The 20,724-nt window shown below is 43.4% G+C and overlaps 2 protein-coding genes across 5 annotated transcripts in view; both read left to right on the forward strand.

Moving 5' to 3' along the window:
• The first annotated feature begins 242 nt into the window (after positions 1-242).
• On the forward strand, positions 243-12,995 carry LOC122760882 (E3 ubiquitin/ISG15 ligase TRIM25-like). 4 transcript variants are annotated; one of them, XM_044016077.1, is made up of 9 exons: positions 243-1,378; positions 2,030-2,125; positions 3,333-3,413; positions 3,525-3,677; positions 4,885-5,044; positions 5,905-5,943; positions 7,216-7,293; positions 8,562-8,636; positions 10,127-12,995. In XM_044016077.1, the coding sequence occupies exons 1-9, from the start codon at positions 623-625 to the stop codon at positions 10,678-10,680; spliced, it is 1,992 nt and encodes a 663-aa protein (XP_043872012.1). In that variant the 5' UTR covers positions 243-622; the 3' UTR covers positions 10,681-12,995. The 4 variants fall into 4 exon arrangements, with proteins under 4 accessions (XP_043872012.1, XP_043872011.1, XP_043872014.1 ...); XM_044016076.1 differs by having other exon boundaries at positions 244-1,378; positions 8,559-8,636; XM_044016079.1 differs by lacking the exon at positions 7,216-7,293 and having other exon boundaries at positions 244-1,378.
• Positions 12,996-13,304: 309 nt separating this feature from the next.
• Positions 13,305-20,724, forward strand: part of man2b1 (mannosidase, alpha, class 2B, member 1) — a 14,715-nt gene continuing 7,295 nt past the window's right edge. Inside the window, exons 1-15 of the mRNA XM_044016069.1 lie at positions 13,305-13,511; positions 13,719-13,821; positions 14,888-15,061; positions 15,156-15,349; positions 16,199-16,331; positions 16,416-16,561; positions 17,349-17,548; positions 17,652-17,772; positions 17,879-17,957; positions 18,245-18,354; positions 18,562-18,669; positions 18,806-18,922; positions 19,384-19,566; positions 20,072-20,169; positions 20,271-20,388. Coding sequence (XP_043872004.1) covers positions 13,377-13,511; positions 13,719-13,821; positions 14,888-15,061; positions 15,156-15,349; positions 16,199-16,331; positions 16,416-16,561; positions 17,349-17,548; positions 17,652-17,772; positions 17,879-17,957; positions 18,245-18,354; positions 18,562-18,669; positions 18,806-18,922; positions 19,384-19,566; positions 20,072-20,169; positions 20,271-20,388 — 2,019 coding nt within the window. The 5' untranslated portion in view covers positions 13,305-13,376. The remainder of the gene's footprint in view (positions 13,512-13,718; positions 13,822-14,887; positions 15,062-15,155; positions 15,350-16,198; positions 16,332-16,415; positions 16,562-17,348; positions 17,549-17,651; positions 17,773-17,878; positions 17,958-18,244; positions 18,355-18,561; positions 18,670-18,805; positions 18,923-19,383; positions 19,567-20,071; positions 20,170-20,270; positions 20,389-20,724) is intronic.

Consider the following 20,724-nt stretch of genomic DNA (forward strand, 5'->3'; position numbering starts at 1 on the left):
GCAGTCCAACTATGATGTGAAGACTAAAGGGAGACACGTTGACCCGGGAGAGCTACTGTGGGAGGAAAAAAGGGAAGGTGTCGCAAGCTTGATGGAACTGCGGTTGGGATCGTGCAAGGTGTTGGAGAGACTGGTATGGCTGCTTTATTCATCATAAAAAAAATAAAAATAATAATAAACTTACATTTATGATCGTGTGCCTTGGGTTTTGTACTGAGACAGTGAGAAGTGACTTATTTGTTGCTACAGAAAACGGTCAGCAGAGGGAGCTATGCTCACATAATCCTCACATACTGTGCTTTTTCCTTTGTACACCACAGCCTCACTTTAGCCTTACCTGTACTCTCACTGTTCCATTCCTGCAGTGAGTGCAAACACAATATCTCATGACAGAGTAAGACGTGAACTGAAATGAGTAACTGCTATGTCATAAAGTAATGAATAAGCACTATTTACTGTGTGTCTGTTGTTCTATTTATATTTTTTCACAGTGATTCTAACACTGTATCTTCACAGAAAGGCATAAAAGGAGTAACTGGCACAATGTAGTGAGTGAGTGAGTGAGTGAGTGAATGATCCTTTAAGATTTGACTTGTACCTGTAAGACAGTACTGAGGGTAGTATGGCACTACTTGCGCGTGCTTGCGGAAGGGCAGCTACTATCTCGTGGCCACGCCCCTTAAAAACAACACACAGTGGACCTGGACCAGCCAGGGACAGAAGTGAGTCCTCTACCAGAGGTCAGGGGTCCGGCTCCAGGACAGACAGACAGACAGACATGGCCCAAGCGAACATCTCGGTGACGGAGAGCCAGTTCAGGTGTCCCATCTGCCTGGACATCCTCAAGGACCCGGTGTCCATCCCCTGCGGTCACACGTACTGCATGGCGTGCATCAACAACTACTGGGACCAGGCGGAGTCGAGCCAGTTCAGCTGCCCTCAGTGCCGGGAGGCGTTCAGCCCGCGGCCGGTGCTGCGGAGGAACACGGTGCTCGCCGAGGTCGTCGAGAAGCTCAAGCTGAGCGAGGTGCCCGCGGCGCCGGAGCTCTACCTGGTGGGTGTCGGGCAGGTGCCGTGCGACTTCTGCCCCGCGGAGGGGAGGCTGAGGGCGATGAAGTCGTGCCTGGTTTGCCTGGCGTCCTTCTGCGAGCTCCACGTTCTGCCACACCGGGAGGTCGGCACGCTGAGGCGGCACAAGATGGTGGCTGCGGTGGAGTGTCTGGCGGAGCGGCTGTGCGCTCAGCACCGGCTCGGTCTGGAGCCCGCGGGCACCGGCTCCGAGGCGGAGGCCACGGGGGAGTGGACCGGGGACTGTTTGCTGTGCGAGGCCGACCAGGAGGAGGTGCACAGCGTGGACGCCCAGAGAGCCAGAAGACAGGTGCTGCCTATACTGTAGTAGACTCGAATTTACATTTTACACCAATAAAGGTTTAAGGCTTTAATCTGGATAAGACATTATTGAGATAGTGATGATGTTTACATGAGTTGCCATTTGAGTATTCCAGTTTTCACAGCCTGTAAAGTAAACTCTGATTATGATTTCACAACTGTGAAAACACCAGCAAGACTTTATAATTGTATACAGAAATAAATGACAGTGCTTTAATCTGATTATTGCTCATTCAATGATTACCTTTCTCGGATTAAAGGGATCATTGATAGATAGTTTTTGAAGTGTACTGATACGTTGGCAGCAGTCGGTGTGTTTGCCTGCATGTCAAAAGTCCGATTTTAGTCAGACTAAGACAATAATTTGGTTTTCTTAATGTCATGTAAACACGTTAGTCTGACTAAAATCGAGCTAGTTTTAGTCAGACTAACATAACAGAGCCACAGCATGGTCCATCTCGCCATTCACTGTTTGTTTTTCTGTGACATAAAGGTCAACAGGAAACCGATAGCTTATAGAGAGATACAGCGCCACCTATGGAGGCCGAGTCAGCAAGAGTAGTAGAAAATGGATATTTGAATCATTTTCAGTAACATTTGTCTATCTGTCTGCTCATCAGTCTCTCTTTGTTTCTCTCAGCTGCAGCTCCAGGAGTCTCAGAGGATGATGCAGGGGAGGATTCGTATCGGAGAAAGGGAGATAGAGGAGTTTCAGCAGAGCTTGGAGTCCCTCAAGGTGAGCTTCAGATGCTTCAATGGCTTCAGATGGTTATGCTGACACTGTTCAGTGCTGTTGGTCTTTCCTTTTGGTCCATGTCTTTTAAAGACTCTACAGACCGTGACTCCCTGTGAGCAAGGTACACAATCCCCTTTGCTCCAGATTGACTGGGTTAATTGGACACTCTAATGGTGCTTTTCCACTATGCCTCTACTCGGTTTTCCATTAGTGTCTCCATGAAGAATACTGGTGCTGACAAGGTCAGTGTTTATGCCAGGTCCTAAAGACTAAATACACACACACAATCATACTAACACTCTCCCAGAAAAGACTCTTTATCACCCTCCTGTGAGCTTTTATCTCCAGCCGTCTTGTACATTAGCTAAAGACGACCTCAGACTGACATCATCCTCTGAACCGTTGTTGTTTCTCCTCTATTGTTGAGATTCGTCTCTGACCTCGGCAACATGAGTCCGTGTTGTTTGCAATGAAAGATTTTGCTCTCGGTGTCTTTTTTTTATCCGTGACACTGAAGAAACTCAAAAACTTCCCAGGAAAATACCGCTTTCTTCACGTTATCTTACTGTTATTTCTGCAGGAGCGGGATCGTTTAGTCAGAAATTAAGGAGACGCATTGCGGTGGGTTCATATTAAAGTTTAACCATGGGAAATCTGTTGCGTTTGGAGCATGGTTTTCTTTGGCAGGACGAATGTCATACATAATTAAAAGGTTTTCCAGACGTTTGATATGTGTGTTTCTGTTCACAGCAGGGTCTTCATGGGTCTGTTCCCACCCACTTAAATGCCCTCCTAAAGGCTTATGTTACCTCTCGACTACTCCGTTCATTAAAGGATTGTCGTCTGGCTGTGCCAACACCCCGCACAAGACAATCCAGACTCTTTTCATCGTGTCGTTCCACACTGGTGGAATGACCTACCGAGCGCTAACAGAACAGGGGCGTACCTGTCTGTCTTCAAGGAGCTCTTGAAAACCCAGCTCTTCCAAGAGCATCTTCTGTCATTTACCTTACCCCTACCCCCTCCCCTGCACTATCACCTTCTGCACTTGGATCCACCTAGGCACTCTCACCACCATCAGTCCACTGTTCCTATCTAGTGGAGATCTTTCCAAGATTTCTTCTATGTAGCTTATTCATCTTTTGTAAGTTGCTTTGGATAAAAGCTTGAATGCTAAATGCTTAAATGTAATGTAAATGTGTTTCAGGTGTCTGCGTCGGCTGTTCTGGAGGACAGCGAGGCTCTGTTTGCCGACATGGCGCTCCGCTTGGAGAAATCCAAAGCAGAGGTGAGGACCAGGATCTTCAAGGATGAGCAGTGACGTTAAAACCGTTAAAACCGTTCCACGACTCCCTGCTTCACTTACATCCATGCCCATACATCTGCTTCTGCGCCATAGGTCCGAGCGAGGCTGGAGGCGAAGGAGCGAGCATTGGTGGGTCGGGCCGAGCGTGACCTCGAGATGCTGGAGAAGGACGTGGAGGAGCTGAGGAGGAGAGACGAGGAGATCGGTCAGCTGCTGCAAACGGAGGACAGCGCACACTTTTTACAGGTGAGGAGGATTGGTGATCTGTCTTGGGCTGCAACTATGTCATTTTAATCAGCCAGTAATGAATCTTTCCATTATTTATCAATTGTTTTTTATCACCATTAAAGGGACAGATTTTTGAAGATTAAGTTGTATGACAGACCGTTAAATCATTTTTAACTTGGCTCCAGTTTGGAGATCTTGCCCCGGTTTGCAGCCGAGAAGAGTATTTTACTATTTTCCCATATCAGTTAAGTCAAACTGATGATGAGTTTGGATTTTTGAACATTAAGTTGACACGTCACGGCAGACTGACTCTGCTCAAAATGAAGGACTAACTTAGAATTTTTGTGTCGGGACACCACGAGCTCTATTACATGTGCCGCTAGCTCAGCTGGCCTCACTACACGTGAATCTCTTCCTATTACCCTCTCTAACTGTTATTGGCAAAAGATTGTGAGCACACACAATCTAAGGTAAGTGTTTACAAAGAGTAAACAGTAAATACGAGCAGAGGGCAGCAAAAAGAAAAACAAAAAAGCACCACACACTTATAGTAGCTTTAATGCTGCATTACGGCATTTAATTAAAACATCACACAGTATTTCTTACATAAAAACACTTATTGTTTATTAAATTGGACACACAAAAACAGAAGTGAACTCTGGGACGACTTGAAATTACAACTTCATGGGGGCTGTTCAATTAAAACTCCATTCTCATAACTGGGGAATTACAACCTCTGAATAAAACTGGGATGTTAAAGTCGGCGAGTAATTGATTGAATTGTTGCAGCGCCACTTGGATGCACAAACCTCAACTTGGCTGTAAGTTTATCTTGTTACTAATGCAGGGTTCTCTGTAACTGTAAATAATCCCCAGTCCTTCGAGCGCTACTGTATTAGCAGCAGGCACTCATCTCGAGAGGTTTTCTTCAGAACACAAGTGAGCTGATGTCATTTATCACATTTGATAATCATATTCCATTCTGTCTTGATAATAATGCATCCTGGAAACCCCAAGAACTCCCCAGAGTGCTAACCCAGGGAGATGAGTGTGGAGCTGGTGAAAGAATGGATGAGGGGAAAGAATGAGTCGGCAGTGGAAAAAGACTGCACACGCCTCGGTGCTATTTACAAATTCAATTGAACAAGGAGTTAATGACGGTCGGGTGGTGTTTTGTTTTTTTTGTTTGTTTTTTTTTCCCACTCTTTGTCTTTTATTGGCTCAGGTAGCTCCACTGCTGTGTGTCCCTCTTACTGCTGGCCGCCACTCCAGAGCGCTCAGCCTGCCCACAGAGGCCTTCAGCGGAGCCAGGAGAGCGCTGTGTCACTTCCGCAGCCGGATAGAGGAAGTCTGCAGGGAGGAGGTCGACAAAGTCAGTCGCGCAGGTACACCAAGTCTTCTACAGGCAGGATGACGTGATATGATGTTGTAAATATACTGTGTTATCACAACATGAGATGGATATTTTACAATTCCACACACATGCCGTGTCTGGTTTTGCTGTAAAGTGGTTAGGTTTGGGGATAAATTGTACCTGATGATAAGGGTTTTGAATCTTATGACCCTTATTCCTTTATTTTAGGCTTCTTTGTTGTGCAGGAAGTTGTTGATGTTGGTAGCAATCGATTCAACGGAGAAGTTGTAGTCAGGGCTGGGTCATACTTGCTGCGTTCCACATCCACAGAGAGCATTTCCACATGTTGGTTTTGTTTACTCAAATGTGGGTCTGCGTCGGTAGCAAAACATTCTCACCAGGAACTCATTTTTATTACCTTGTATTCTTTGATCCGTCTTATTTGTACCAGCAAAAAAAAAAAAACGTAGGATGTTTCTGACACCAGAAACATCGTACGTACTCTACCTTTAAAACCCACCGGCCCTCATAATCCAATTGAAACACACCACAGCGAGCACAATGTTGTTTTTCAAACTGGTTATGCACTGTTGACCCTTCCATTTCACCTCAAATACGTTTGAACTATTGCTGTTGTTGGCAATACCAGTCGATGACACCCGACATGGTATTTTGCAGTTAAAATTAAAAGCAGTATTATGTGTACGGATTATTTAGTGTGGAACAACTGTTGGGGTTGGTGAGGTTGCTCCAAGTTTGAAATCCAAATTCAATTCTGAGTTCTGACGACAAATGGAACGCACCATATGTCACCATAATATGAAATTTCACTTGTTTAGAAATGTAATTTTTGCTCAATAGCTCAATTTAACTCTATCATTTGTCTTCCAGTCAATGAGAATTACGTGTCTGGTGGAGATTGCGTAAAAGGTAAGCATGAGAAACACGATACACAAAAACAAACACACACACACTCACAGTCTGTGACAGTGTCATGTCTGAGGTGACCCAATTCAACTATGCTGCAGGTATTGACATGACATTCAACTCCACAAGGGAACAGGGGATGTGTCAATTATTGATGCCGAAGACAACCGGTGTTGTCTAATACAAGACATCCTGGCTCGTAGCCCGCTCTGCTCTGTCCTAATCAGTTTAGTGTAGTCCGATTGAAATTCAGTGCGGCTTCCTGTAGTTTAAATGAATTAGTTGTATGGAGGCTTTCAAAGACATTTACAGGAAGAGTGGAAATTTACTGTAGGTTTGAACTCAGTTAGTGCCCGCTTCTAGAGTGGCTGTGGTTCAGGAAGTCCATTTTCCCATCATACATTTTCTCCTTTGACATTTGAGGAAACGCTATGTCTGAAACCAAGCCTATATTGGAAAACTGAAAAAGGTACACGACCGTGTTAGAGCTGAAACAACAGCTTTTTTCATTATTAAAACAAGATTTCTGATTGTTACGTACAGCTACGTACATGTGAATATTTTCTTGTTTCTTTGCTCCATATAACAAAGAAATCATTAAATGTAGTGCTTGGCATTGCGAATAAAACATGTCGTTCTTAAAACACACAATATCATACAAGCTCAAGGTTTTTCAATTACGTCAAACCTTTCCACATCTTGTAACCTGTGAGTTGACCTTTGATGGTCATGGTATTGTAGCTGAAAATTGAATTTTCTACTCAGAAAATTAATAAACTCTGAAGTTCCTGCACCACACTGATGAGCTCTGTTGGGCCAGAAGAACTTTGACTTTCGTGCTGCTTCACTACAGTGTTTTGAATTAACTAGAATTTTGTACAAACCGGCAATTCTTCTTGGCAGGCGCTAACAATCTTCATTTGTTCATTACCACATTTTTTTTCTTTTCGTGCTTTGTATAAAATGGGAGCATGCTAAAATGCTAAAGAAAGAAAACATGTTAAATGTTTCACTGAGCCTGTTAAACATCCGTATACTAGCATTGTCATTTGTAAGCATATTAGCATGCCGCCGATATTAGCACTTACCTTAAAAGCACTGCCGTGACTCACAACATTTTTTGCATGGCTTTGTAGCCTTTAATCGCCTGTAACTTTAGGTTTTTATTTTGAGAAAACACTGCTAACTGGGACTACTGAGGCATTGTTTTTCATTTTGTTGGACTGAAATGCATATTTATATTCAAATACCACTCATGTTCATTGCATTTGGGAGGTGGTAGAAATCTGTGTGTGGAGAACACCAAACCTCAGCAAATGCAGCCGACTGCAGGTCAACATGGTACCACTGTGGGTAAGTGTAAAAAAAAAATTAGCAGGTTTAAAAACTTGCACTACCGGCTACTTTTAGCATTGCATGGAAAAGAAGGGTAGATTTAGCAACTAACTAATTATTAACGTTAAAGCCACTTAGGCAGGTGTAGCTTGTTAACTCTGTGGATGTATAATCGGGTTTACTTCATGAAGTCCCGTGTGTAGTAGTGGTAAACGTACACTTAATTCCTAAGCCACTGAAAGTCATTAGCTGTTGGCAGGTTCCTAGAGGCTTGACTCATAGGTACCATTTTAATTCCTCACTCACCAAGGCAAGAAACATGACCTAACGGTCAAAAAAAACAAACCTAGTACAGATTCTGACTAGCACGTACACCTACAAAACTGCTAGATATATTCCAGTACATATCTCCCAATCCGGGGCCACACGGTGGTGTAGTGGTTAGCACTCTCGCCTTGCAGCGAGAAGACCCGGGTTCGAGCCCCGGTTGGAACAAGGGCCTTTCTGCATGGAGTTTGCATGTTCTCCCCGTGTGTGCGTGGGTTCTCTCCGGGTTCTCCGGCTTCCTCCCACAGTCCAAAAACATGCAATGTGGGGAATAGGTAAATTGGACACTCTAAATTGACCGTAGGAGTGAGTGTGAGAGTGAATGGTTGTTTGTCTCTAATTGTGTGTGGCCCTGCGATGGACTGGCGAACTGTCCAGGGTGTACCCTGCCTATCGCCCGATGTAGCTGAGATTGGCACAGCACCCCCCGCGACCCTCTGGTGGAGGATAAAGCGGTTAGATGATGATGATGATGATGATCTCCCAATCCCTCTATCATAGCTGTCAAAGATATCCACGATACCCTTCAACTAATGAAAGTCAAGACTTAAGGCTAACTACTTAACTGTTCACAAATTAAACTAACCCTAAACTAATACTGGCTCCGACGTCGTGTGTGTGTGTCTGTACTAACAGTACTAACAGCCTAAGGGTGTAGTGCGCAACGGCCATGGTGGGCCAGCTGGATTACAACATGGAGTATATTGCATTATTCCAGTGCATGCAGTCATATATTGTCTTAACCTCCTCCACTGTCCTCGTTTGCTCTGTGCTCTACTGATTTACTTGGTTGTTGGGGCTCCTCCTTGTTGGCACTTGATCTGCCAATGGGTTTGTCTGTCATATCCTGGAATGGTTTAAGCAAGTGTTCCATTTCAAATGTTTGTGCTTTCTCATCCTTTTCAACATCAATAATGGCTCGTCTTTGTTCTTTTTTGTTGTCTGTCCTTTTCCAGCAGTGCCGGTGTCATTCCCTATGTCCCCTTTGTCTCTGCAGCCGGCTGATCAGAGGATGAGGGCATCTTTCCTTAGGTGTAAGTATTCCATCTTTCAGTCTTATCTGTGTGTTGGCATTGTAGACAGAAACAGGGTGGTGTTATTGCCCCTGTCTGCTTATCATATGTTCATCATTGAAAAAGGAACACTTGAAGACCTATTAGTCAGCAGTTCATACAATGTTTTATTTCTACGTCCAAAGAAGGTCGTCTTCTGACTGAAACTCCCAACCTACTGGGTCCCTTCCTCCTTCCACTCTTCTTCTTCCACTCCACCTTTCCTCTTTGCATCACATGACCGCCTTGTGTGTCATTCCCCCATCTTCCTCTTGTTCAGCCGCACCTGTCTTTGACCCCGTTTCCTGGCCATGCTCCTCGTCGCCAAATAATGAGTGAGTCCTGCTGGGGAATCTGAGAGCCCCGGTCTGGACCCTCATCAATGATGGATAATGTTCATACTGTATTTATGACATCTAGGCCCTTCATTAAGACCAACCAGTGTCTTGTCGCGGCAGAAACATGCTAGCTGGCAGAGTGACAGCGCAGCAGCACCTTGTCAGACATAAATAAATCATCTGGACAAAGGATTAAGGACATTTGTGTCGTTTATCTACTCTGTGCCAAAATGTCAGCTTAAAACAGGGAATGGTGTTTTAAGGCTTGTTCATGCTCTTCATCAGATGGAAACAGACACTATCTTCTGTCTTTACCACTGAAAATTGTCAGAGGCATTGTAGCCAGTACTGCAAGACACTCGACAATGTCCTAATACGTACATTGTGCCATCTTCTGCACCGTCATCCATGTTTGTTGACTGAAAATCTTGACTTTTAGTGGATGCTTTGCTTAACAACCATACCAACTTAAAAGGATACATGTGAAGGTCACTACATGCTCTCCACATTATGTATTTGCATGTTCTGCTCATGCAATAATTCATACCCCTACTCAGTCAGGGATTGCATCAGTCTGGCGTCGCTTACCCGATCTTACTCCATTCCGATAATATGTTGTACTTGGAGCATGTGCTATCAACTAGAACGGTTTGTGTGATCCAAAATCTTTGGGCACCACATACAGTAGATGACCGTTAAGGGTCTGGGTGGGCCATCAACAGAAATGGGTGGATGACATTTAACTCACTTGACTTTATGTTAATTATCTCTTCCTGGTTTTTAATAACTGCTTCTAAATTTCCTACAGCCGCTGTCTACAGAAGTTACCAAGAATGTATAGAAGCCATGAGTTTGAATTGCTGACCTTACAAATCCAAGTTTCCCCTTAGCGACAATGGACTGGAGTCAATTGGACCGTAGCTGACCTTTGGGGACTCAGGAACTATGAATTGGCCTCAAGTATTTAGGCAGTGACAGTTTCATTGTTCAGATCATCCAATAAAAACCATGAGAGGAGTAACTGGGAAGAAATGTATGGATTTCAAGACCTGAAACCATGTTATTGTTCATAATTGTTTGGGTAGGTTATGTGCAGAATCGGTAAGCCTAAATCTTGTCTTTCTTTCTTTGCAGTTTCATGTCATCTGTCCTTGGACCCCAATACGGCCCACCCTACTCTGAGTCTGTTGGAGGGGCTCCAGGGTGCCCACTGTGGCGAGGAGCCCCAGTCCTACCCCCCTCACCCACAGCGCTTTGATTCAGTGGCTCAGGTTCTGTGTCGGGAAGGCCAGTTTGCTGGTGCCAGCTACTGGGAGGTGGAGTGGAGGGGCGGAGGATGGATCGACATTGGCGTCACATATCGGGGTATCGGACGCAAAGGCGGCGGAAAACCCTGCCTGCTTGGCCGCAATGAGAACTCCTGGCGGCTGCGGTGTACGCATGCGGGATACGCCGCCTGGCACGACAACCGTAAGACCACTGTGGCTGCGCCGCCCTGCCCCAGGATCGGTGTCTTCCTGGAGCGCCAGAAAGGAGTGTTATCCTTCTTCAGCATGTCAGACACAGTGGTGCTCCTACACACATTTCACTGCCTGTTCTCACAGCCGCTGTACCCGGCCTTCCGCCTGGACCTGGACTCCACGCTGCTCATCTGCCCACAAGGTGGAGGCAATGGAAACCCAACTTAACCCTGCCTTTTCTCCGTATCTGGGACCCTTTACTTGAACCTGCTGTCACTGAAATCCTTTAGTTCAAGCCTGTGTTTATTAGCTCGATAGCTACAGCTATCGCTGATCTAAAGTGTTTTTGTCTGTGACGTGGGTCTCTCAGTCTCAGGGTCTTGACACTAAAGCTGCACTCACACATACGTGGTGGAGTCCTCAAAACACTGCTAATTACCTTTAAATAGGGCTGTGTCACTGTGTTGCCGTGGTGCATCATGCATTCACTTCACTAATTCACTTTGCTGCTAACGTTAAGAAACCTTTAGTTTTGCATGCAGCAGTGCAAGGCTAATCAAATCGATGTTATGCAAATATCCCGGCACGGCCGCTTCAATCTGTTTTGTGTTTTTACGCCCAAACAGAGCTCTCAAACAGGACTGTTCTCCCCCATTGTCGGGTGTTTTTTCGGATAGTTCAACCAACTGTGGATGTCGTCGCTGTCCCTTTAGCAACATTAGCATGTCTTGCTTCACTGAAACTGTTCTGCTAACGCTGCGAACAGCCGCCTGCGGCACCAGGTGTAAGACAAGCTTACCTCAAGCATTAAAGTGAAGAGGCACACGTTTCTTTTTCTCTCTTCTCTCTGTGTCTTGTGACAATATTCCAAAAATCATGGAATCTGGAATCACGGTGTCTCAATGTAGAGGGCTTACTTCAGGGGCTGAACTGAAATGAGAGGATCTGTGGGGGGGGAACTATTTAAAATCTCCAGCACTCAATGAATCCTGGGACCCATTTGGCTGGGAATGGATGGGACACATTTTATCAGCCACATTTGAAGTAGTCTGTGAAATGGAATGGCTGAGTTGTGGTGTTATGGTACAGTGAGCCTTCAAATGTAGACTCTGAAGGATGCAGCCTATGACTTACTCATCATCATCTTGAAATGCCCAGGCATTACTAACCATTATATTTTACAAAGGGTCCATGCTACTCATGAATCCCAGTAATCAACAAAAAGGCAACATGCCTGAATCCTGAATCCTGAACCTGAAACACCTTAATAGAATTCAACCTATTCACTAATGTGCTTTTCCAACTATGTGACATGTAAGAATGTCCTCTGTGAAATAATGTATCCACTGCTTACATTGTCTTTGTGTTTTTTTTTTAGCTATTTAAATATGTAGCACCTGTGATTACTTGGATACCCACAGCAAAGATATTTGACACGAGAAACCTCCGTCAGTTTAGAAAATTCTGTGTACAGTGACTAAAGCGGTAGATTTACACTTAATTGAAATGCCATATTTTAGTTGTTGTTGCTTTGGATCATGTCTGTTGTGTTTTCCTGTAACTTGAGAGAGTTTTCGGGTACGACCTTTCACAGGTTTGTCTTCAGGAATCTCCAAAAATTAAGTTCACCATGTTTGAAATGTGCTTGAACAACTTATGTCTGCGTGAAAAACTGTTTACAGAACTACCAAAACTGTTCGAAAATTTGTGTCCGGGCATTTTCTGTGAATTTTCTGGAGATTTCTGTTATATTTTCTATGTGGTCTCACTCAACGTTTGCTTTCTCACACACAGCTAATGCAAACATTCGATTAGCTTAGCCTAGCGGAGACTGTTTGTAGAAAGAAATAGTTAGTGTAGCAGTGTCTGTCTAACAACAACAACAGAATCCCATTAATTAAAGGCGCAACGTGTTTTTACTCTTTTTACGTTTAATAATAGTCCGTTTTTAGCTGATAACTGTTTTAGCTCAAGTTTCTGTTGCCTCTGGACAGAGCCAAGTTCCTTCTGTATGCTAAGCTAAGTTAGCTTTGGCATCATATTTTATATACAGTCATGAAAATTGAACATTTCCACTTCCTGTTTGACTGTTTATGGGTTTATGACATCATCTTCACCATGAAGCCATTTTTGAATGGTGCGGCTCCAGAGGAATTGCAATATCTTGACGAAGCACTGTGTGAGTTTTTCTTTCTGTCAGGGATAGAAAATACAAAATAATAGAATAGAATAGAATAGAAGGCATTTCTATTCTATTCTATCAGAGTTCAATACAATCTACTTCTTTTCCTTTACTACATTTAAGGGCATGTGTGTTCAAAAGTCTTCAATAATATACAGGAAACCCTCTGTATTTAGCAGGCCCAGAAAAAAGTTATCTTAATTATATTAGGCAGATCAATCTTTTTTTTGCCATCAAGTGCTTTATTCCGCAAGCTGAATGTCTATAATTGAATCCAGTAGCATTTTCACTGTGCTATTGATTTTGTAATATGAAATATGTCAAATATGTTGAGTTGGCAATAAAATGAACCAGGTCTGAATCGAGTTCCTTTTATTTACTTCTTTATGTAAACAAACTTCCAAGAATGTTCTTTGTGGAAAAAGACAACACATTTCAAAAATGAAACCTAATAAAAGTCCATTTATGTCCTACATATTTTTGTATTTATTTAAAAAATAAATACATACATAAATAAAAATAATAATAAATATTATTTTTTTCCCTTTCCTTGGCTACCATGGAGTGACTCATCTTGCCACACAGACGATCTTCGTCTCGGCCGGATTCTGCCTGTAAGTCTGAACTGAGGGAACAAACTCACTTCCTCTTTAGACTTGTGTTTGTGTTTTTAGTGGCAGCAGAGACGCGGAGCGCTGTCTGTGTCATGTGACCACAGTTTCACATAAAAAACACAAGTCATATGATTCGTGGTTCATTCTCCAACATGGCGGCGTTGTCTCCACGGCTGGTTGCGGCTGTGCTGTGCCTCCTCACTGGAGTTTTAACTTTCCCTCTCGGTCCCGACAGTGAACGCCCCGCCACCTGCGGATATGAGGTCAGTTGCGTTCACGACCTTTACGTTTTCTTTGAAATTCAAACACGGTTTACTAGCACACTATAATTAGTAAACGCTGGTGAAGTTCTCCCAGCTAAAGTAAGTTTCAGTTTCACTGTTTTTATGAGGAACTGAGACATAAACACACTTGTAGATGAATTAGTACAAGTATTATATAATAATGTTTGTATTTGTGTGTGTGTGCAGTCGTGTCACGCGACCAAAGCCAACATGCTGAATGTTCACCTGGTCCCTCACACACATGATGATGTTGGCTGGCTCAAGACCGTGGACCAGTACTTCTATGGAGGTCTGTCTCTCTCGTTTTGACACACAAACACACACAGCTAACAATTTTTGGTTCCCGGAACGCTCTGGGAACGTTACCTTTTGGTTGCGGGAACGTTCCCCGAAGGTTTAACCCTAGGTTCTGCTGTGGTTGACACGAAACGTTTTCCTAACGGTCCCTAACGTTAGTTTTTGGTTGCACATTTGGTTCCCAGAACATTACTTTGTCACAACCTTTATAGAACGTTCTCGTTTAGTTCCCAGAACGTTGCTTTGTCACAACCTTCATACAACCTTTCATAGAACGTTCTTTGTTGGTTCCCAGAACGTCCCTCTAACTACCTCTTACTTTTCTACAACCTTCATATAACTGTCAAACAACCTTTTTATAGAACGTTCCCTTTTGGTTCCCATAACGTTCCCCTAAGTTACTTTTATACAACCGCCATACAATCTTTTAACCTTTTATAGAACGTTCTCTTGTGGTTCCCAGAATGTTCCTCTTACGTTATTTTTACACAACATTCATACAACCTTGAGAGAATGTTCTCTAAAGGTTCCCTTTAGGCAAAACCTTGGACTACTAATTACCATGACCACTACAAGTAACTTCCTAGCATTACAATGCTTTGACACCATCCATTTTCTGTGAAGGCACCTTAACCATGACCATAAAATTAAGTCCTAACCATCGAACAACCCTATGAAGAGTGGAATCTGGACAAAATGTCCTCCCTTTACCAAAATGTCTTCACACCATAATATCTGCACTCACGGTCCCCACATAGATACATTCATAGATACGTTCATAAATACACAGCAGTGTATCCACCATTATTTGCTAAAACCATATAGTTATTAGCAAATACAAATTCCCAGAAGGTTCTGGTTGCCGGAACATTCCCTGAAGGTTCCACCCTAGGTACTCTTGTGGTTTGTATGGAAAGTTTTCCTAACGTTCCCCTAAAGTTAGTTTTTGGATGCACGTTTGGTTCCCAGAACGTTCCCCTAATGATACTTTTCTACAACCTTTAGCGAACGTTCTCCTTTGGTTCCCAGAACGTTCCCCTAACATTACTTTTATACAGATCGCAATGATATCCAGCACGCCGGTGTGCAGTACATCCTGGACTCGGTGGTGGATCAGCTGCTGAAGAATCCTGACCGGAGGTTTATCTACGTGGAGACGGCCTTTTTCTACCGCTGGTGGAAGCAGCAGAGCTCCAGTATGCAGCAGACGGTCAAACAGCTGGTAAATGAAGGTACATGTGACTTGAAATGCTGCATCTACACTAGACCATGTTTCACTTCATCACCTAAGGACACAGTAACCTGCTCCCCCTCGTCCTCCTCTAGGTCGCCTGGAGTTTGTGAATGGCGGCTGGTGCATGAGCGACGAGGCGACGACTCACTACAGCGCCGTCATCGACCAGATGACCATGGGCTTGAGGTTCCTCAATGAGACATTTGGGGCCTGTGGACGTCCCCGCGTCGCCTGGCACATCGACCCCTTTGGCCACGCCCGTGAACACGCCTCCATGTTTGCACAGGTACGGAGCCGTGTTGTAAAGATACTGATGCTGTACCTCTGGGTCAAGTCAAATGGGACTAATTTAACGGATGCACCTTTAACTGCAAAGATGATAAAACTACAGCTGCAACTAACGATTATTTTCATAATCGATTAATCTGTCGATTATCTTCTCGATTAATTGATTAATCGTTTGGTGTTCAGAATATCAGAAAACCTTAAATGTTGATGATCTTCTCAAATGTCTTGTTTTGTCCACAAACCAAAATCATTGATTTGTAATGATTTCTTTGTTATCCAGAGCAAAATATTCGATTATCAAAATAGTTGTCGATTCATTTAGTAATCAATTAATAACTGATTCATCGATTAATCGTTTCAGCTCTAGATAAAACATGTACAATATGTAATCTTATTATTATTTTTTAGGAATCAAATAACAGGGTTCCCGTGGATCCTTAAAAAGTCTTAAAAGGCCTAAAAACAAGGCCTTAATTAGTATTAAATTGTCTTAAATCCCTCTTTCAAAAGTCTTGAAAATGGACGTAGGCTTTTATGATTATTTTTTATGTTGAAATAAACATTTAGGCAAAGTTGTTCCTAACTAATGTGTTTTGGGCGGCTTGTGTTTTTTTGTTGTTTGTTTGGTCTTAAATTTCACTCTAAGTGGTATTTAAAAACTTTAAATACCTAGGCTATTGTGGTTTTTTTCATATTATTTTCCTTTGGTAACAAATTTATCTTTACCACAGTTTTGCTGTGTGTGTGTGTGTGTGTGTGTCTTATTATTGTTATCATCTGTTGTAAAAGTGAGTTTCTATGCTGAGCTAAAGACTCTCTCCGTTACCTGTATGTTGTTCTGGTGCAGATGGGATACGACGGCTTCTTTTTCGGTCGCCTCGACTACCAAGACCGAGATCGCAGGATGAGGTCGAAGGAGCAGGAGCTGCTGTGGAGAGCGTCTGACAGCCTCACGCCGCCCATGGCTGACCTCTTCACTGGTAAACTAAACTCTCATATTCCTGTTTTAACGTCCATTGTTTGCTGTGTCATGTAATCCTCGATCCCCCCCCACAATCCAACAGGGATTCTTCCCAACGGTTACAACCCTCCTACGGGCTTCTGCTGGGACCAGCTCTGTGACGACCCACCCATCAGAGACGACCCTGACCTGGAAGACTACAACGTCGACGATGTGGTGAAGCGTTTCCTCGTCATCGCTAATAGTCAGGTCCGACATGCACACACAGAATTATACACTTTATACACTGATTATAGATTTTAGAAACTGCAACTCATAGTCATGGTTCATAGTCACGACGTCCAGTTAGTGGAGACGCGGTGTTTGATCATCTGATTTAAATTTCAGTCCATTGCAAAACGGGGACAACAGAGAATACGCTATAGAGGCTGAATGTGAGGGAAGAAGTGCTTTGCATATTTTATTGCTAGTTCATAAAAAGTCTTTTAACATTCTCTTTTATTTGGCTTATGTGGCTTAGAAGGCCAAAAACACTAGTTTTGAGTTGAAGCTTGGGTCGCCGGTTTCTTTTGCCCCCTGTGCAGAACAATTGGCTACTCCAAGTCTTTCATACCCTCAGCTATCAGGCAACTAAACTTGAATCGGAGATCAGATTTTTACAAATGATCTCATTGTTTGTCTTTTCTGAGCTCCTGCACCAAAGTCCATAGAGATAATCTGTGTTTTTAAAGCACTGCTGCCTCATTTAGAAAGTGTTGTTTCCTCCGGTAAGAACAAAGGATTTCGAACACAGAAGTCACAAAGTAGCACATCCATAACAGTTTGAAGTCAGTTATGGAGGCAGCGGTGTGTCAAGGACTCATTTTCTCCATGTACTTTAATGTGAAGACTCACAAACTGCAGTTTCTACAGTTACTTGTACAGCTAAAACCTGAACTGTCCCATAGAATAGAAAAGAAATACTTTATTCATCGCCAAGGGGAAATTGTTTCGACATAGCAGCAGTACAAGAAAATAATTGCCTCCTTTCTCTCAGGCTATGGTGTATAAGACGAACCATATCATCATGACCATGGGCTCAGACTTCCAGTATGAGAATGCCAACCTGTGGTACAAGAACCTGGACAAGCTGATCCTCTACGTCAACGCCAAGCAGGCGAGCGGCAGCAGAGTCAATGTGCTCTATTCCACCCCCTCCTGTTACCTACAGGAACTGCACAGAGCAAACTTGAGCTGGTACGTGTCTGTGCCAGCAGAATGTCAGAATTATTGCCCTTAAACACAACGCTGCGAGACCTTTCTCATCTTTCTTCTTTTTTTCCAATCTTGGCCAAACCAGGGCTTTGAAAACGGACGACTTTTTCCCTTACGCAGACGGCGCTCACGATTTTTGGACCGGCTTCTTCACGAGCCGACCGGCGCTGAAACGATACGAGAGGATCAGCAACAGTAACCTGCAGGTCGTGTTTTAGAATTAAAAATAGAAATGTTATGGGTTTTTTTGTTTTTTTGTTTGTTTTTGTTGTTGTTTTGTGGCTCAGTTGTTTGTTTTTTCCCATGTTTTAGACGTGTAACCAGCTGGAGGTGCTCGGAGGCCCCGCCTCCAGGAAGGGACCCTTTGGAGAAGGCGACAGTCAGACCCTGAGTGAGTTTGTTTTTTTTATTCTGAAATGGAATAGAACAGCAGCGAATGGGCCACATGGTTGGTGTACTGCAGGGTTATTGATCCAGTTACATGTGCAGCTAGTACAATGAACTTGAGGCCTACATTGCAAATAAAAGACCAAATTCTCAAGTGTGCGTGTGTGCGTGTGCGTGTGTGTGTGTGTGTTCTCCGGGTTCATGTGGAGGATAAAAGCCGTAGAAAATGGAAGGATGCATTTGGGCCTCACCCCGCTGTGATCACATATATCTTATTGTTGCTGTTGGCAGAGAAAGCCATGGCAGTGGCTCAGCACCACGATGCCGTGTCCGGCACAGAGAAGCAACATGTCGCCAACGACTACGCCAGGCGGCTGGCTCAAGGCTGGCAACACTGTCAGGTATTTTCAGCTTTACACTGTTCACCACATAATCATGTGTGTTTATTTACATATAGATAGATAGATAGATTCCTTTACTTGTACCTCCATGTGAAATCCAAAAGCAACTATTGTTGGATTTGATCGGAGCTGAAACTACTTGTTCCATATCGCGTGTGTTTGGTCTGCGGCTCCAGTTCAGATGTTTCCTGTGTCGTCCTCTCTCAGGTTGTGGTCAGTAACAGTCTCGCTGCTCTCAGCGGTTCATCGGCAGAGCGGTTCTACTGCGATAACCTCAACATCAGCGTGTGTCCGCTCACCGAGTCCAGCAAGAAGGTGACACAGAAATAGATATAACTGTACATTCGCTTCCTTTTATAATTGAACCTTTTAATAAATGTGCATGTTACGTTAAACATAGCTTGTGTTATAGCTCAGTAAATGGTGATCATCTGTTTGTGTGTCTCGTCAGTTCTCGGTGGGCGTGTACAACCCTCTCGCTCGACCCGTCTCCTGGTCGGTGAGGCTGCCCGTGAATGGAACGGCGTATGTGATCTCTGACCCTAAAGGCAAACCTGTGGACTGTGAGGTGAGCGTTTCGCTTCATGTGGACGTGTTTTTGTTGGTCTTTAGATCGTTCAGCCACAGGCGGACGTTTTCTTTGTCTGTGTTAATGATATACAGTGGTTTACACTACTTTTTTTTTGGTTTTAGAATATTCTAAATTCCCGTTGTTGAGCTAATGGCAGCTTACAAGATGCATTCAAAGACCCCGGTAAATTGGATCAACAGCTTGTTGTTGACCAAATGCTTCCTGCCACCACCAGTAGAAAGATTTGTTTTTATAAATGTAGCCATGATTTGACAAAAACATTAGTTTTTTTAATATTTTGTGAATAGTCACAGTAACTGATCATGTTCGAGCCAATAATCAAATACTATAAATTAAAATATTTCTTTATGTATCGTCACTAATAATCAGTATAAGCGTTTTATGAACTAATGCTCTTTCACCTTAGTTATTGATGTACATTTCTGTGTGTGTTGCAGGTGGTTCCAGTGTCCAGAGCCACGCGGGGGGTGAGGAGGAGCCGCGGGTTCGCTGTCAACGAGCTTGTGTTCCAGGTTCAGGCTCCTCCTCTGGGCTACAGCACCTACTCTGTGTCCCTGCTCCAGGACGGGCCTCCGCCTGCTCCCACACACCACCGCACTCCCACAGCCATCCAGAACAAGGTCTCCACACGGCGTGGTTTATAATAAGTTTTAATTCATTATTTTCCGATCAAGGATGCAGTGTGCAATCAAACAAAGGCAGAATAATAACAACAAAAATCACCAAAAGTTACACTGCTCCGGAGCCCCTCTGGTGACATAAAATGTGTGGCCATGCGTTACTAAGGCGTGGGAATGAAAATATTTGGGACTATAGCTGCTAGAGCTGAAACAATTACTTGATTCATCGATTACTAAATGAATCGTCAACTATTTTAATAATCGATGAATCTTTTTTAAAAGCTTTTTTTCATGATTAAAACAGGATTTCTGATTGTTTCAGCTTCTTAAATGTGGATATTTTCTGGTTTCTTTGCTCCATATTAACAAAGAAATCATTCAAAAGTGAATCATTTTGGTTTGTGGACAAAAACAAGACATTTGAGAACCTCATTATTTCCTGGTTTGACAAAGCTTTAAATGCACATACGAGTATTTTCTCTTTTTTTGTGTCCATGTTCCACAGTTCCTAAGAGTTACCTTTGACCCAGACACCGGCCTCTTGAGTAGCCTCAGCAACCTGGAGACCGAGCAGAGCATCAAACTGACGCAGAATTTCTACTGGTGAGTGTTTTTCATCCAACGAGAATGGAGGGAAAAGCATTTGAGCCAAGATGGCTGCCGGTCGCCTCCTTTGCTGTTCATTGCTGTTGTCGTGTAACCAGGTACAACGCCAGCGACGGCAACTCGGAGAGCAACCAGCCGTCGGGAGCCTACATTTTCAGGCCCAACTCGTCCACGCCGTTCATCATCAGTGAGTTTGCTAAGACGGAGACTGTGCAGGTACGAGAGCGAGGTGGTGTCACAAGAATGATGAATTTGTAAGGGTTTGTGGGGAAAAAAAAACACTTAACAAAAGGCTCAGCTAATAAAATCTACATCAGCATACAGTAAGTCTTTTTTTAACTTGATATTAAATAAGACTTAAAAATCCTGAAAACTTTAAGCGTTAATCTCCAGCATTTAGCACGTAAATGGAATCCCACTTCAGATCATTTGTCTTTATTCTAGAGCTGAAACGATTAATCTATTATTAATCGATTACTAAATGAATCGACAACTATTTTGATAGTCGATAAATCGGTTTGAAGCTTTTTTCATGATTAAAACAAGATTTCC

The sequence above is a fragment of the Solea senegalensis genome, unplaced genomic scaffold (assembly GCF_019176455.1).
Source record: "Solea senegalensis isolate Sse05_10M unplaced genomic scaffold, IFAPA_SoseM_1 scf7180000014119, whole genome shotgun sequence".
Lineage (NCBI taxonomy): Eukaryota > Metazoa > Chordata > Actinopteri > Pleuronectiformes > Soleidae > Solea > Solea senegalensis.

What these genes read in the sequence shown, in the direction of transcription:
- LOC122760882 (XM_044016076.1), top strand. Translation starts at nt 623, where the DNA reads ATGGCACTACTTGCGCGTGCTTGCGGAAGGGCAGCTACTATCTCGTGG. An exon ending in CCCAGAGAGCCAGAAGACAG is followed by an intron (nt 1,379 to 2,029) that starts GTGCTGCCTATA and finishes TGTTTCTCTCAG; the next exon opens with CTGCAGCTCCAGGAGTCTCA. An exon ending in AGAGCTTGGAGTCCCTCAAG is followed by an intron (nt 2,126 to 3,332) that starts GTGAGCTTCAGA and finishes AATGTGTTTCAG; the next exon opens with GTGTCTGCGTCGGCTGTTCT.